Genomic DNA, 17,809 nt, shown 5'->3' with positions numbered 1-17,809 from the left:
TCAGTAATCTCTCTCTCATTGCCCCATTTTTCTCTTACATTAATTCTCTTCATTGAAATGAGGACAAAAAAGAAGTATACAAGGCTGGGTGCAGTGGCTCACGCCTGCAATCTCAGCACTTTGGGAGGCCGAGGTGGGTGGATCACCTGAGGTCAGGAGTTCGAGACCAGCCTGGCCAATATAGTGAAACCCCATCTCTACTAAAAATACAAAATTAGCCAGGTGTGGTGGCATGTGCCTATAATCCCAGCTACTCAGAAGGCTGAGGCAGGAGAATCACTTGAACCAGAGGCAGTGGTTGCAGTCAGCAGAGATGGCGCCATTGCACTCCAGGCTGGGCAAAAAAGAACAAAACTCAGTCTCAAAAGAAAAAAAAAAAAAGGAGGATGCAAACTGTCTTATTTTTAAGATTAGCGTCACTTACTGATATGTTCAGCTTTACTTACTGTCTACTGAATTGTTGCACTTTGCCCACAGTTATTTTTCACCTAACACTTGAGAGGAATTGGTGTGTGTGTCCTGACTCAGGTCTCCTTTTCTCCTTCAGTTGTTTCAAGTTTCATGTCCGAATTGTCTCCAGTCAGAGCAGAACTTCTTGGGTTCCTCACTCATGCCCTTCTAGGGGATAGTTTGGCTGCTGAATACCTTATATTACATCTCATCTCCACAGTGTAAGTGCTGTATCCTGGTGGGAATTAGGGGAGTTTGGTGTGTGTAGAAGTGGAAGAGCGGGAATATTGCTGGTGTAATTTGTGTGTTTTCCTTATTGGGCTTCATCAGATGGTTTTTATCTGTTCAGTGTAACAACTGTTAAACCAAATCACAGACAAATTCCTTTTCTTACAGCTCACATTTAGCATTTTGATTATGTCCCCTTAAATTTTAGAGCCAAAATCAGATAAAGCAGTAGTCCCCAACCTTTTTGGCACCAAGGACCCATGTCACGGAAGACCATTTTTCCATGGACTAGAGTGGGGATGGTTTCAGGATGAAACTGTTCCACCTCAGATCATCAGGCATTAGTTAGATTCTCATAAGGAACACACAAATGTGCAGTTCACAGTAGGGTTCGCACTCCTGTGAGAGTCTGATGCCGCTGCTGATCTGACAGGAGACGGAACTTAGGCAGCAATGCCTGTTCGCCCACCCCTCACCTCCTGCGTTGTGGCGCGGCTCCTAACGCCTGGTCCACGGCCTGGGCGTGGGGGACCCCTGAGATAAAGGAACTGGTTGATGAGTAAAATGAGCTGTTTTATCCTTTTTGCATTCTGAACACTCTGTTTATACATCCCAAGGCACGACGTCACGTGCACATTTAACGTGGACATTGACACTAGCACCGCATCCCTTGACTCCACTGTATTTGTTTTCTGATTTTAAAATTAGTGTAGACCTTTGACAGGTTACAAGAACATAAAAAGGAAAATGCACATCATTTGTAATTTCACCACTTAGAACCTCTGTTATCCTTTTGGTACACGTTCATTGGTTTTTGTTTACATACGTATACATCCCTGCATAGATCTTAGTTACACTCTAAGCACAGATCCGTGTCTTGTTTTCAGCAGTTGATATATATTAAACATTTTCCCATCATAATGCTTCATGAACTTTGTAGTGGCTGCAAAGTATTTCACTATGCAGTTGTACCATACTGTAACCATTTCCCTAAATGTTAGGTTTTCCTAGCTTTTCTCTATTACAAAGTTGCAGGAAGGAAACATCTTTGTGCTGTAAATCTTATCTTTTCTCAGATCAGTCTCTGGCAGTAGTACATAATGGTTGAGAGCACGGACTCTGTAACCAAACTATCCGGATTCATATCCCAGTTCTGGCAGCTTCCAGCTAGATGAGTATGTTGCTTATTATCATCTCTGTGCCTCAGATTTCTCATCTATAAAGCAAAGACAACAGTACCTACCTCTGAATGGTTAGGGGTTAAATGAGGAAGCATTTACGCACTCAGAACAGTCTTTGGCACATGACCAGCAGCACTTACATACAAATATTGGCTATTACTTTTATTGCTGTTATTCTGATAAAATAACTAGTCAGAATATTCTGGTTTATTTTTAATGACAATATTAAGCTAATTTTTCTACTCTTTGCTTTTCGATAGAAATCAGGAAATCACTTCAGCATCTTATTGATTGATTTCTTTCTTTTCTAGATATACAAGAAGAGATGTCCTTCCACTAGGAAAATTTACAGTTAATTTGAGTGGTTGCCCACGGAATAGTACCTTCACGGAACACTTGTATCGAATTATTCAACATCTTGTTCCAGCAGTAAGATGAATATAAATATGTATTATAAACCTAAGCACACTTAACAAATCCATCTAACTGTCTTTCATTCACCTCAAATATTTAACTTAGAGTTTTTAATAGAGCTTATTTAAGGGGAAACAAAGCCTGCCAAGTTACGTAATTTAAAATGTACTTTCCCCTAAACGTTTCACTTTTTTTTTCTTTTTGCCTAAGCACAAATTTCTGTAAGTCTAACAATTAACACAATTGCAGTAACTCCCTTAAAATTATACTCTGTTGATACCAATTTGTCCAATTTGGTATCCTTTTCGTACACTAAAGTCTTAAATCCAAATAAACTCTAAATTATAGGAGCATAATTCTTTTAGTTGAGGTAATAAAGTTCTTTATCTCCGTTGCCTCAATTTTAATTCCTGTTTGGAAAGTTGAGCTCACTTTATTTGCCAGGGTATTTGGAATGCAGTATTTGTGTGGTGGTAGGATCTTGGGAACGGGAATTGCTTCTGATCAGTTGTGTGACTGAAAATACTGATCACTTCTTTGGAAATTGAAGAGGGTGCACTAGATCCTTATTGAACCAAATGTATTGAGTGTCTCAGTGCTAGCATTTGTCCAGGCCCTCAAGAAGCAGAAGTGGACCAGAATACACCAGCAGTTCTTAGTCTCCTTAGACTCACTTTATACTCTGAAAAATGTATTAGTACTCAAAGAGCTGTTTTTCATGTTATGATTATATTTATCATTAATTTACCAAACTAGATGATGAAGCAAATACATCTATTAAAGATAAAAAATTACATATAAATATTTTTATAAAAACAACTTTTCCCAAGCCAAAAATGATTAGTGATGAAAGTGACATTGTTTTACATTCTTGCAAATCTGGATTAGTAGGATACAATGGATGCTTGTATCTGCTTCGGCCTTCAGTCTGTTGTAATCTCAGGTTTTTTTTTTTTTTTTTTTTTGAGACGGAGTCTGGCTCTGTCGCCCAGGCTGGAGTGCAGTGGCGCGATCTCGGCTCACTGCAAGCTCCGCCTCCCGGGTTCACGCCATTCTCCTGCCTCAGCCTCCCGAGTAGCTGGGACTACAGGCGCCCACAACCGCGCCCGGCTAATTTTTTGTATTTTTAGTAGAGACGGGGTTTCACCGTGGTCTCGATCTCCTGACCTTGTGATCCGCCCACCTCGGCCTCCCAAAGTGCTGGGATTACAGGCGTGAGCCACCGCGCCCGGCTGTAATCTCAGGTTTTGACTGAAGTATGTGAAGGAAAGCTGACCTCACACAGATGGAAAAGTAGTTGGTAAAGGAAGGATGGTTTCGATAGCCTTTGCAGATAACTGGGTGGTGGTCTTTGATACTAGACCAAAACTGTCCACATGACATTTTCTTAAAGATAGTTAAGTGTGGAATCTGAAATCCTATTCGTAAACTTTCTATAGTCTGCTATGGTAAAATTCATTAGTCTCATATATTGAAAGGATCTTTTATCCATGCATGATTTTAACCTGATTGACCCCATAAAAGGGTTTAAGCAATTCCCTGGGAGTTCTTGGGACCACATTTTGAGAATTATTGAAACAGTCAGATCCCTTGCCCTCACAGAGTTTAATTTAGGTAGAAGACCAACAAACAAATAAATATATGGTAGGTCATTTAAGCACCCCTAAGCTCCCCCTGTTTTCTTAGAATCACTGAGGTAACAAAACTCCTCTAAATTTTTGCAATATATCTTACCTCTTCCTTGACAGCCTTCCCCCACCATACCCTCTTCTCCATCCCTGCCACATTGTTGCAGGCTGGAGGGGTGGAAGAATGGATTGGTGTATATAAGGCAGAGCACAGAGGGTGTTGGGAATGGTGGCTCAGGAGCTGGAGGAGGAGCGTAGATGGGTCGCTTTCTCGTTACACTGAGCGAGAAGGTGCACGCGTCCTGGAGGCACCTCCCGAGAGCTGCAGCAGGTGCCCCCACAGCTCAGTGTGCTCTGCTCCTTGATTTTTCTCTGAAAAGTTTGTTCAGAAGTGTCTATGATGAATGAATATAATTTTAACTCAAATAATATAGAGGAAAATTAAGCTTTTCTCTCCCTGTCTTGAAAAATAAAATTAACATTTTCTTTTTGCTAGCTAGCATGTGTTAGGTGAAAGAGGTTAGGCTTTGGGGTATTTAATATTTGTATGTCAGTTATCTACCATTTGTTTCATTGGTTAAATAAAAATTTATTTTCTATTTATTTATTTATTTATTTATTTATTTATTTATTTGAGACAGAGTCTCACTTTGTTTCCCAGGCTGGAGTGCAGGCCAGATCTCAGCTCACTGTAGGCCTCCTGGTTTACGTCATTCTCCTGCCTCAACCTCCCGAGTAGCTGGGACTACAGGTGCCCGCCACCTTGCCCGGCTAATTTTTTTTGTATTTTAGTAAAGACGGGGGGGTTTCACCGTGTTAGCCTGGATGGTCTCCATCTCCTGACCTCGTGATCCGCCCATCTCAGCCTCCCAAAGTGCTGGGATTACAGGCTTGAGCCACCATGCCTAGCCAAAAAAAAATTGATTTTCAAGAATATTGAACAAGACATTTGAAAATAAAGCAGCTCATAGAATGGATGAAATTCAAATGTAAGATCTAGATACTATTTTTGCTTCTAGAGTTCGAGAAACCATATCACTGCTCCCTTAGAAATTTATAAGATCACTTTTTCCATATGAAACACAGTGCTTAATTCCAAGTACATATTTTCTTAAAACAGGGAAACTTAAATTCTTGTTCACTAAAAAATTTCTCTTTGCAGTCTTTTCGTCTACAGATGACTATAGAGAACATGAACCATTTGAAATTCATTCCCCACAAAGACTACACAGCCAATCGCTTGGTCAGTGGGCTCCTCCAGCTGCCCAGCAATACTTCCCTTGTAATCGATGAGACTCTCCTGGAACAGGGGCAGCTGGATACCCCAGGTACGTACATAGATGTTTCCCTTCCATTTCTGACTTCCTTTCCACTAAAGCCAGATCTAGGAATAAACTTTTAGAAGAGTATCTATGGACAAAGACAAATTCACATTTAACAAATAACATAAGATAAAGGCTTGGCATATGAATTTGATTAAAGCATGTTATAAACTAATTAAATTGTATATACCAACTCTGTTTTGCCATAGTATTCTGAAAGTAGTACAGTAGAACAGATACTATATATATAAAATGTATCATATCTTCTATCTAATATATATCTTATATATTTTATATATTATTTATAATGGAGCAATAATATAAAGGGTAGTATTAATATAATGGAGTACAATAGAACAGATACTATATTATGTATCATATATCTTATATATTATATATAAAAATAATACATATTTATAGGTTTTATATTTATAATTTATATATAATTTATAATATGAATAATATATAACATGGAGCAATAATATATAAAATATAAATAATATGTAATTAATAATATAAAAATATATAATTGTATATTTTATATATTATTTATAATGGAGCAATAATATAAAGGGTAGTATTAATATAAAGGAGCAGTAATATAAAGGGTAGTATTAGATGTTGAGGGTCATAAGGGTTCTTCGGTGAAAAGTTTTATTGCGTCAGCAGATGGTTGGAGCCATCTGTATGGGCCTACAATGTTGGGTTCTTTGTGTAGTTGTATATAACCTAAAATTTTTCATTCAGTGAGTGTAAGGAACGGTAGACACAGGGTCTCACTATGTTGCCCAGCTGATCTTGAATTCCTGGGCTCAAGTGATCCTCCTGCCTTGGCCTCCCACAGTGCTGGGATTATAGGTGTGAGCCACTGCACCTGCCCCAAATAGCTTTTTAAAAAACTGAAATGGGAAGAAGCTGATCTAACAGATTTTTTTTTTTTTTGGAGACAGACTCTTGCCCTGTTGCCCAGGCTGGAGTTCAGTGGCATAATCTCGGCTCACTGCAAGCTCCAACTCCCAGGTTCACGCCATTCTGCCTTAGCCTCCCGAGTAGCTGGGACTACAGGCGCCCGCCACCATGCCTGGCTAATTATTTTTTAACCTCCCATTGTAAAGTTTTTAAACGTTTTTCAGAGAATATCTGAAAAATAATCAAATGGTTTGCACTAACCTCAGTTATAGAATATATTATAAAATCATAAGAAGCAGATTGTTTACTAGTGCTCAAATGAAGACAATTAAGAATATACTGCTGGTGATCAGCTCAAGAGGTAAAGGTAGAAGAAAAAATGAGGTAGACTGGGCACGTTTAAGGCAAAGGGGAATATAAAATCTGTAAAATTCACTAGGCTGATCTATGTATGAAGGTAGTTTTAGTGTTTCCTTATTTTAGCCCTGTAAATACACCACTTAGAAATAACTGTGCTTGCTTGGGAACTATTTTATGTCTAGGTGCATACCAGATGCTAGGTATTAGATTTGTGGGGGGATCCCCTGGCCCCATAAAGTTCTACCTTGACCAAGAGTGTTGTAAGCCTACACACTTAGTGATGTTTAGCTTAGTAAATTGGACAGCGCCTCATACCCTTTATTAAAAGCGGTAGAAACTTCATGGCTTATCATTGGTGTCAGCAAAACTGATTTGTTGAGATGATTAAAGTCAAATGACTGAAAGTGTTTTCCTGCCTTCGTAGGTGTTCATAATGTAACTGCCCTGAGCAACCTCATAACGTGGCAGAAGGTGGATTATGACTTCAGCTACCATCAGATGGAATTCCCCTGCAATATCAACGTTCTCATTACTTCGGAGGGGAGGTCACTCCTCCCGGTACAATGAGTCATTTTTAAATGGAGGGAGGTTGACATGGGAAAAATACCTACGTTTTTGCTATTTCTTGGTACCGCTTATTAATAAGTTACATTTGTTGTAAAAAAAAACTGTGACTGCTGATCATTAAGGGAACTGAGTATTTTGCACTGCCATGGATGAAAACCTTACATCTGCCAAGCTCAGATATCAGCAAGTCATGAGACCAGCAAGGCTGTTGGCAGCAGAAACACCCACATCAAAGCATAGCAAGATTGCCTGATTTTAACCTCCAGACTTCTGTTCTTGCTGCCTTTGACCCATTGTTTTCTGCTAATCTTATGTGAAAAATATTTTAGAGTTCCTTTGAAAATGTCCTTGGTTACTTGGTAGTTATTTTCATGCTTTACAGTGAAATGCTCTGTTATGTCCTCAGAGCGGCTGGTAAAGAGCGCTTTTAATTCTAAGGAGGATGGGAAATGCTCCCAGTTGTCAAATGGTTTATAGTCTCTGTATAATAGTATTCACCTGTGATTGATGAGAAACAGTCTTTGATAAGAATGAAATGGCTCAAGGATATGTTCTCTGTGTGCAAGTGTGATAGGCCTTTTTAATTAGCTGCTTTTTAGAGGTTGGCTACATTTTTGTGTGCTTATTGATACCATTGAAGTAACCAAGAAAAAGCTAACTTTCATAATTATTTCTGAGGTAGTTATAAAGCATGTAAAGTAATACTAAAAATAGATTCTCACTGGGTGCAGTGGCTCACACCTGTAATCCTAACACTTTGGGAGGCCAAGGCAGGTGGATTGTGTGAGCCCAGAACTTTGAGGCCAGCCTGGACAATGTGACAAAACTTGTCTCTACAAAAAATTCAAAAATTAGCCAGGTGTGGTGGCATGCACCTGTGGTGCCACTACTAAGGAGGCTGAGGTGGGAGGATCGCTTGAGCCTGGGAGGCAGGTTGCAGTGAGCTGTGATCACACCACTGCACTCCAGCCTGGGCGACTGAGCAAAACTCTGTCTTGCACACATACAAAAAAAAAAATTATTCCCTCCCCCTAAATAATAAATGGTATTTTCTAATTCCTGTAGGGGCTGACAGGGATGATGCATCTTTCTTTAAAAATGTAGATTTAATTTAGGAACTCAGAAAATACAGTGTACTTCTTCTCTTTTCAGGCAGACTGCCAGATTCACTTACAGCCCCAGCTAATTCCACCAAACATGGAAGAATACATGAACAGCCTTCTCTCAGCGGTGCTGCCTTCCGTGCTGAACAAATTCCGCATTTATTTAACCCTTTTGAGATTCTTGGAATATAGCATATCTGATGAAATAACCAAGGTATGTCTAGGTTAAAATAAAGGATTTCCCTGTGTTGAATTGCAGTATGCAGCCAATTTACATTTACCATAATTACTGATGAGGTGATTTTGCTATTTGTTTTCTGTCATGTCTTTTTTTATTACTCTATTACTCCATTATTGTCTTTTTGTTTGAAATAGATATTTTCCAGTGTCCCATTTTAATCCCTTGAAGTTACTTTCTTAGTGGCTGCCCCAGGGGGATAAACTTAACATGTTAGTATAATCATCTATTAAGGATTAATGCCAGTTTGTTTAGTTATTTTTAATTTAAAAAAATTTGTGTGGCTAATGCTAGTTTAATTATAATATACAAAGACTTTGCCCCTTTATAATTCCGTCCTTCTCCTCTCCCTTGTGCTGCTGTCATACAGTTACCTCTCTATACATTGTATGTACATCAACACATTTAGAATTACTGCTTTTGCAGTTGTCTAATTTTAGAGAAAAAAGAAACAGAGAAGACTTCTGTACTATTTTTTCTATTTGCCTATGCAGTCACTTTTACCAGCAACCTTTATTTCCTCATGTGGGTTCATGTTACTGCCTAGTATCTTTTCATTTCACCTCGAAGAACTGCCTTTAGTGTTTCTTGCATGGCAGGTCTACTTGTGCAAAAATTTTTTTTTTTTTTTTTTGAGACAGGGTCTCGCTCTGTCACCCAGGCTAGAGTGCAGTGTTGTGATCGTGGCTCATTGCAGCCTCAACCCCCCCAGGCTCAAGCGATCCTCCCACTTCAGCCTCCTGAGTAGTTGGGACTACAGGCATGTGCCAGTGTGCCCAGCTAATTCTTTGATGTGTATGTGGAGATAGGGGTCTCCTTGTGTTGCCCAGGCTAGTCTCAGACTCCTGGGTTCAAGTGATCCTCTGTCCTTGGCCTCCCAAAATTCTGAGATTAGAGGTGTGAGTGACCACGCCCAGCCCTCTTTTAAGTTTTTGTTTATCTGGGAATGTCTTAATTTCTCCTTAAGGCTAGTTTTGCTGGATGTAGAATTCTTGGTTTATAGTCTGTCTCATCATTTCGAGTATGTGCTCCCGCCACTTTCTGGCCTCTTGTTTCTACTGAGAAGCCAGCTAGTTTCTGATGAGGATCCTTTGTACACACTGAGTCGTTTTTCTGTCACTGCTTTCAAGATTCTCTGGCTTTTGACAGTTTTGACTATGATGTGTCTGTGTGTAGATCTCTGAGTTTATCCTACGTGGAGTTTGTTGAGCTTCTTGGAGGTGCAGAATAATTCACATTTTGGGGAAGTTTTCAACAAATTTGGGAAGGTTTTGGCCATGTTTCTTTCTGCATCATTTCTCTCTCCTCTCCCTCTGACACCCCCACTATGTATCTGATGGTGCATTTAATGGTATCCCACAGGTCTTCAAGCCTCTGTTCATTTTTCCTCATTCTTCTTTTTTTGTTCTTAGACTAATCTCAGTGAACTTATCTTCAAGTTTAGTGATTTTCTTCTGCCTAGTCAAATCTGAGTACCTCTAGAGAATTTTTACTATGTTTTTCAACTCCAGAATTTTTAATTTCCTTCTAAAAAATTATTTCTCTCTTTTTATTGATACTATTTGGTGATTCTCATATTTTCCTGAAGTTCTTTTTATGTGGTTTCCTTTAGTTCTTTGAATGTTTAAAATAGCCAACTTAGAGTCTTTTTGTCTGATGTTTGAGTTTCCTCTGGGACAGTTTCTACTGACTCCCTTATCCCCAAAGTGTGAGCCATACCTTCTGGTTTCTTTGTACCTTTTTGTTGAAAACCAGACATTTTATTTGGTCAATGGGGTCTCAGTCTGTCACCCAGGCTGGAATAGTAAGTAGCACAACCACAGCTACACTGCAGCCTTAAACTCCTGGGCTCAAGTGATCCTCTTGCCTCAGTAGCTGGGATCATAAGTGTGCGCCACCATGCCCAACTAAAGTTTTTTGTTTTTGTGTTTTCTTTTTTTTGTAGTGATGAGGTATTGCTTTATTACCCAGGCTGATCAACTCCTGGCTTCAAAGTCCTCCCACCTTGGCCTCCCAGTGTGTTGGGATTACAGGCGTGAGCCACCACACCTAGCCACAACCAGACATTTTAAATTATATATTATGACAACTCTGCTTGGGAAGTTAGACTCTGGAAATTAAACCTCCCTAGGGTTTATTGTTATTGCTATTTGTTACTGTTGGTAGGTTGTTTAGTAACTTTTTTGACTAATCCTATAAAGTCTGTATCTTTGTCACATGTGGGCACTGAAGTCTCTGCTCTGTTAGTTTTGTGGTTAATGATTGGAAAGAAATTTCCTTAAATGCCAGGAAGTAGTTTGTCTCTCAGTCTAAGGGTGAATAATAATCATAAATAAAAATAAAAGTTGGGGCAACCCTTCAACACTTAGCCATACAATTTATAAGCCTGCCTTAGCCTTCATTTCCTGCTCATACAGAGCCTCCAAGTTATCCAGAAGTGGGAGTTTAAGGTCTCTGAGCATGTCTGCAGCCTTCCGAGTTCCTAGGAGTTATATACGTGAGGTTTTCAGAGCCCTCTGTGGACATCTGATTTCCCAGTTAGCTTTTCTGTTTAAGGGTTTGGGTTAGTCTGTTGTTTGCCACAACTGTTACCCAGTGTCTCAGGTAGCTAAGGTGATTGATAATTTCTTCTGATTGTTTTTGATAAATGCCCTGGGGAAAGAGGTGGTTCATAGTAGACAGGCTTCCAGTCACTTTAAATAAAGACAACCTTGCAAATGGGTCCTTCCAGGGAGCCACCAGACAGGTGGTCAGATGACAGTTCTCCAGGAATGGCACTTTGAAGGAGCCCTAGCCCTGTTCTCTCTCCGGTGGCTGCCAGGCTGTTGGTTTTTGAAGAAGCTATTAATTACCGCCTGGAGGGGAAGGGGTTGGAATATAGGAGTAGGACATGTTAAAATGCCACAAGGCTCAACATTCTTACCAGTAATCACCTGGTTTTCTGGCATAAATGCTCTCTGGATTGCTGCAAGTGTGGTTTTATTTCTAGTTTTTAAGAAGCTGATTTTGATCAGTGTTAACAGTAGAGACAGTTTTCTGCAGTCCCTTCTCTGCCATTTTCACTAACATCACTCCCCCTTTGTTGAAAAGCGTTCCTATGCCAGTTGCTGATTTATATGTTTGCTTGACCTTAAATGAATCTGAGTTTCATTATTTTCATCAGCAGCATTATTTATATATATGCTTTGGTACTTTCACCTATATTGCCTCCTTTGTCTAAGAGGCTGACATCCACCTTATTATATCAGTCAAGGAACCATGTTCATTTTCTCTTCCTTACAAAAATGCACATCATTTACATTTACTCTCTTGATAAAGGCAGTTGAAGATGACTTTGTGGAAATGCGGAAGAATGACCCTCAGAGCATCACTGCTGATGATCTTCACCAGCTGCTCGTGGTGGCTCGGTGAGTGGCACGTGTGCATCGTTTTCTCAGTAAGCTTGTGTATATAAGTCTTCTGAGTTATTCAGCAGTAACTGAGGCAGACTTCTAAAAACGGAAATGAACGTTTCCTTTCAAAAACGCTGTTATGAAAGGGCTCATTGAGGGGGAATCGAGTTTGGCTGGTGATCTCTTCAGTGGAACAGGCGTGCTGCTTGTTCTCTAAGCTTCAAAGAGCGAGCCACCCTCCAATTCTGACTCTTCAACACTTTCTTTGTAGAAGCCTGACTTGGCTATTGACGTGTGTGTAACTGCCAGACGGTCTTGTCTCCTAACATGGTCTGTGTTTTCACCAAGTATTCCTAGGTCTTAAAAAAATTTAAAACTTACTTTCCCAGCTCTAGACTTACATTTGTTTCCGTGTTTGCAACCAGGTGTCTGTCTCTCAGTGCTGGTCAGACAACGCTGTCAAGAGAACGATGGCTGAGAGCAAAGCAGCTGGAGTCTTTAAGAAGAACGAGGCTCCAGCAGCAGAAATGTGTGAATGGAAATGAACTTTAAAGATCTGATGCCTGTGAAGAGTAATGGGCAAATTGTAGCCACATGATTGTAAAATTCAGATGTTCATTTATACCACATTGTTTTATAGGTAATTTCTATCACAAACCAATGACATTTCCTGAAACCAAGCCTGATAACATCTGATGTTTATATGATATTCAGTAAGGACTTTTACCTTACTGATTTCATGGAGCTTTTGAAGTTTGTTTTATAACTATATAAATTAGTAATGATGTAAAAAAAAGTATTTGATATTAAAAGTTTAATATTGATAATTTGCTGATTATACCTTTTCCTTAGCTTCAGCTGAGTCATAGGCCAGACTGTTGAAATGCTGAAATGAAGAAGGTTGTTGCAATTTCAAAGTCAGAGGTATCATGCTTCGGATTCCTTATGTTTTCCAGTTCACAGTGGGTTGGGTTGGGGTGCATTCAGTAGTCCATCTTTGGGGAACGGAGGCGGATTTGCCATTGATTCACATGACTACGTAAAATTCTGTCCTGTCATTTCCCAGATGTTTGGCCACAGAAACTTTTTCTCACTGAACATTTGTTAACAGCCTGCAAAACTAGACTTGTGCATGGCCGACTTTTGTATTTTGTGGACCAGTAGTAACACTTCCAAAAATCTCGGGGACTATAAGGTTGCCAATCTACCTTGCCAAGTAATTTGAATAAATCACTATTATCACCATTTTTTTCATAAAAGGACAATCTCTGAATAAGAGTCCTTTAAATGGAATGAATGTAGCTTTTGGGGGCAAAAGAAACCGAGACACTACATTGTCTTTATCTTCTCCTATCCCGGTGCATTTGAGAACCATGCATAAGGGAATGCTGTGCTACAAAGCTGTGTCCACATATGAAAACAAAACAGTAAGCTTAAAAACCAATACCCCCTTTAGAAAGTTATTTGCTTAATGTCATGTTGTAGTTGCTTTGATTCTATTGGATTTTTGGCATTTTATGTAGGTTCATCCATTGGTTCCAAGTATGTTAGATCAGCTAACATCTGCTACTTCGGTAACAGCCTCATACAGCTGCAGGTAGGTTTTCTCCAGACCAATTAGTTTCAATAGAGCAAACTAACAGACTATAGTAGCATGGTTATGGCAACCAGAATCTTCAGCAAGGTTAGGACGTGACTTTTTAAGCTGGCAGTGGTATGAAGTAGCTTACCTAGTTGGAGACAGATAAAGGATCCCTTACATTTTTTCCTATAAGGCCTAAATTGACATTGTTAACCAAGGAAACAGGGTCAGCCTTGAAAAATCAAGGAATTCATTGTACCTAATAACTGAAGTAAAAATTACTAGTTGTTCAACTTTTCCTAAATGCAAATCTATTTTTATAAACTAATGTAAATAATGTTTATATTAGAGATTAACTGGTTTTCATTTTTATAACTGGTAGACTAGACCTTCCTTAAACTTTTAGAAATAAAATGAAGGCTTAACCTGGATTTGTGAGGATAAAATACATTTTCTTTAACTGTCCTACAGCAAAGTAGATTAGTCACCATGTGTTTTTTGTGCCAATGTAAATTGTAATTTACCAAAGAAAAATACATACATTGCTTGGTCTTGCAGAAAAGTTCCCTTGAAAGAATCTTTCCAATAAATAAAACTTCCCAAATTACCAGTACCTTGGGCTGTTTTTCATGAATGATAAGATTCACCATCCCATGTGATCTGTGTGGGAAAAGGCCATGTCCTCCTGGTGGGAAGACATGAGAGAGGTGAACTGAAGTGGAGGTGGTGCAGCAAGAGGGACCTTCCTGCTCAAGGCCCACCCAGGCAGCGGAATGCAGTGCAGCGCTTGGCTGCAGAAATCCTTTGTTCCTCACCTATATACACGGACAGTCAAGTTTGTTGCTCTAATGTAAGCCACAGCATTAACCCTGTATGGCCAGGAAACTGAGTAGACTCCTGTGTAACCCTGCGTGGAACTTTGCCTTAAAATAACTTTTCAAAAATCTCTTTCAAAACTGTTTCTGTGGAGTTTAAACATGTATTTTATCACCTAATGTTGGGTTGTATTTTCCCCAAGTTGGGAACCCTTAATATTTTCAGGACCCGGAAGAAAAGTTGGTAGAAGCAAGCATTCAGTTTTGAATGTTTGGATTTAAAGTATAGTTTCTGATCCATTTTACTTTTTAAATCATGAGTATACTTCAAAGGAGTAAAATACTGGCAACAGCTAGACCAAGTGTTCAGTTATAGCAAATTTCCCCCGTTTACAAATTCTTTAATCTGTTATGCAAGGAATTCTCATACACATTTGTCACTTTAAATTACAGTGATACTTTATTTTAACAATCACAAGATTTAACACGTAAAAAAAAAAGATACCACTAATAAATAACAAAAGTGGAATGCTTATCAGAGTTACAACAGACATAATGTTCAGCCGAGAATCAATCACATCAACAGAGTAAAGCTCTAAAGATACCAGACAAACCAATACTTGTTGGAATATGCTGTACAACTTTCTTACCATGGGGACTACAGGGGCAAACCCTGGTTCTGTGTGGTCAAGAGTTAGTCAGACAGATTCAGCACAGTTGTGCTTCAGACTAAAATTTTTTTTGAGACAGTCTTGCTCTGTCCCCCAGGCTGGAGATCAGTGGCACAATCACAGCTCACTGCAGCCTCAACCTCATGGGCTCAAGCAATCTTCCTGCATAGCTAGAAACACAGGCATGTACCACTAAGCCCAGCTAATTTTTGTATTTTCTTGTAGAGACATATGTTTCCCAGGCTGGTCTCAAACTCCTGGCCTCCCAGTGTTGGGATTATAGGTGTGAGCCACTGCACTTGGCCCAGACTAAATTTTGAAGTTGTTGATCGTCTACATAAGATGTCGAGGATGCCCCTCCTGGAATAAATGAAAACCGGACTTCTGGGATTTCCAGTAGCCAATATGTGTGTGTTCTTACATTCCTGAAAACAGCAAAATGGAATTTAATAGGTGCTGGTATTCACCTCTGATGTATCAGGTTTACTGTGTGACAAGTCTTAATATTCCTAGGTTTACACTGTAGGCAGCAGAGTATTTTTAATGTGTTCAAGTAGAATATGGGGGAAATTAGGATCAAATGAGAATCATTTCTTTAGTGTCAATAACCCTCAACTCCTCAGGGAATAGTTAAGCCATCAAAACTAAAATAGCTTTATATTCAAATGCTTTGGTAACATGTTAGTCACTAAAAACTAAATGTGTAATTTGTAGAGGTAACACACAGGAATGAACTGACAAACAGAACAAATTATGAAAAATGCTAATCCCCTAAGCATCTGCATGTCCAGCCCTTGTGTCTACTTAATGTAGTCTACCCACCCCACTCCAAAAAAAGGTTCAGTTTATCCCAAAGTGACCTGTTGCTGAATTACTTTCAAATAAGCAAAGTGCTCTGTAGTGTATAAGCGACTCAGGTCTACACATTCTAGAATGATGCGCTTCTGTAGTCCTGGCTCTAACATCTGGAAATCTACTCAGGTTCAGACTCCTTTTAAAACCCTTTCCAATGAACAGAATTTGTGATCCCTGGATTCAGACAGTACAATTAAAATACCCCAAGAGATAAAAACTTCATATTTTTAAATAAAAGCCATGGAAGGATTCTTATGGCTAAAAGCTAAATCTGAATTATCCGTGTCTGGCATTGTATAAACATATTTTTAAGTTCATTTTGCTGGACTTGATTAATGACTTCAGATTCTGCAGGACTCTTCTGAACTTTTGCCACTGCAAAGTTTATGCCATGGGTTAATCCAGCTTGGGTAATACTAGCAACCTGAACCATGGAACTTCGAATCTTGGCAAAGGGAGAGACTGCTCTGCTGCTACTGCTCTCTGAAGGAGAAGGAGTTACGTGAAGCCCTGTCTCAAGTTCAAGCATGCTGGAAGCGGAGCTGGGGGTTTTTTGAGATGCAACTGAATGCGCTGGCTCAACTGACAAAAACTGTGGGCCTGTTGCAGAGAGAGAGACATCTAATTGAGATGGCCGAGAAGGTGTCTGTTCTGTTGATTCTGATTGGGTTTCTTCGTTTGAAACTTCACTGGTCATTTGATTTCTTCCCTGACTAGCCTGCTGAGACACAGACCTGGGCTCTGAAAGGTGGGTCACTTTGTTTTGTGCATCTTGCACAAATCTGTGGCAGTAAATATCCATAGGCTTGGCAAAGCCAGTCAATATGTGTATGTTGCCAGCAGAAGGGCTTTTCTTCAAAGGAGACTCCTGGCCTTTTCCAAGCCCACTGCCATGAGCAACAGTTATCTCTGAAGGAGCATGAATGCTACTATCTGTGCTGCTAAGAGACTGGGACCGACTACCCAATCGAGGCGCTGAAGCAATAATACCACAACTAGGAAGAACGTAATCTACTGGCCCTACACTCTCTAATGAGTTAGCTAGCTGCCTGTCTTCATCAGACTTAGAATTTGTAAGGAATTCATCAGAGTGGTATGAGTCATTATCTGAAGACATGTCCCCATCAGACTCTGCCTGAACTTTATCCATCACTCCTGTGTTTTCCATAGTTTCAAGACTACTGTCTGATTTCCAAAGATTTACTTTTAAGTTTGGTTTTAGAAAGTTAACTTTCATTTCAGGTTTGGTAAAGTTTCCTAGCTTTCGGAGGTTGCCAATATTTACATTGGATTTGGTCTGCTTCACTTTTTGATTTAGAGATGAAAATTTGCTCATTAAAAAATTCTTTCCCTGGGCCAAAGAACCTTGGTTTTGAGATCTGATACCAATGATGTCTTCGTGAGGTTTACTGCTCTTCCTGCAAATTAAAAGAGAAAATAAGTTAATCCCCCATGGAATCCAATATACCAGTTCCAGTTATTAATATAAGTGAAAACACTTACTTATTCAAATTGGTCCCAACTTCTTGAGAACACTGCATTGCTAATTGATAGATAACCCCTCAGAGTTGACATTAAAACAGTGCTATCCAATAGAAATATGTGAAATACATATGTAATTACAATTTTTCTAGCAGCCACATTAAAAAGCAATGAAATTAATTTTAATATTTAACCCAATATATACAAAATATTTCAACATAAAAATATTAAAAGATTAATATTCCTTTTTGAACTAATTTAATATAGGCAATGTGTAGTGTTCTGTAATTACAGCACACCTGAATTCAGCCTAGCTGCATTCTAAAAGGCTTCACAACCACATGTGGTGAGTGGCTGCTACTGTGGGCAGTGCGGGTCTAGCACCGCCACCATCTGATTATAAATGGGAATCTGCAGCACCTGAACTCAGGTTATCTAGACACATCCCAGCGTGGCTCCATTCAGGTAGTGCGGGGAGAGAGGGGTAAGACTTCCATTTTCTTATATGTCCTGCGGGTTACCTGAATTTATTTAAAAAAAGATTTGGGACATTTAACACAATTACTCTTAGTGTCTTCTCTCCTTTGGTATCCCTCATGACAGCTACAAATA

General features: G+C 39.4%; 2 protein-coding genes across 9 annotated transcripts in view; one reads left to right on the top strand and one right to left on the bottom strand.

The window, feature by feature from the left end:
* The window catches only part of MCMBP (minichromosome maintenance complex binding protein), a 46,003-nt gene extending 32,016 nt beyond the window's left edge, over positions 1-13,987 (top strand). For both annotated transcript variants that reach the window (XM_005566583.3, XM_005566582.3), the window contains exons 10-16: positions 548-671; positions 2,171-2,288; positions 5,064-5,229; positions 6,917-7,050; positions 8,212-8,376; positions 11,719-11,807; positions 12,218-13,987. In XM_005566583.3, the coding sequence (XP_005566640.1) occupies positions 548-671; positions 2,171-2,288; positions 5,064-5,229; positions 6,917-7,050; positions 8,212-8,376; positions 11,719-11,807; positions 12,218-12,344 (923 nt within the window). In that variant the 3' untranslated portion in view covers positions 12,345-13,987. The remainder of the gene's footprint in view (positions 1-547; positions 672-2,170; positions 2,289-5,063; positions 5,230-6,916; positions 7,051-8,211; positions 8,377-11,718; positions 11,808-12,217) is intronic.
* A 635-nt stretch (positions 13,988-14,622) lies between these two features.
* INPP5F (inositol polyphosphate-5-phosphatase F) overlaps positions 14,623-17,809 on the bottom strand; it is a 103,050-nt gene continuing 99,863 nt past the window's right edge. For all 7 annotated transcript variants that reach the window (XM_045361632.2, XM_065521488.1, XM_074002897.1 and 4 more), the window contains one exon: positions 14,623-17,133. In XM_045361632.2, coding sequence (XP_045217567.2) covers positions 15,981-17,133 — 1,153 coding nt within the window. In that variant the 3' untranslated portion in view covers positions 14,623-15,980. The remainder of the gene's footprint in view (positions 17,134-17,809) is intronic.

Source organism: Macaca fascicularis, chromosome 9, assembly GCF_037993035.2.
Source record: "Macaca fascicularis isolate 582-1 chromosome 9, T2T-MFA8v1.1".
Lineage (NCBI taxonomy): Eukaryota > Metazoa > Chordata > Mammalia > Primates > Cercopithecidae > Macaca > Macaca fascicularis.
The sequence above is the reverse complement of the archived record's forward strand: the minus strand, read 5'-3'. Positions and strand labels throughout refer to the sequence as shown.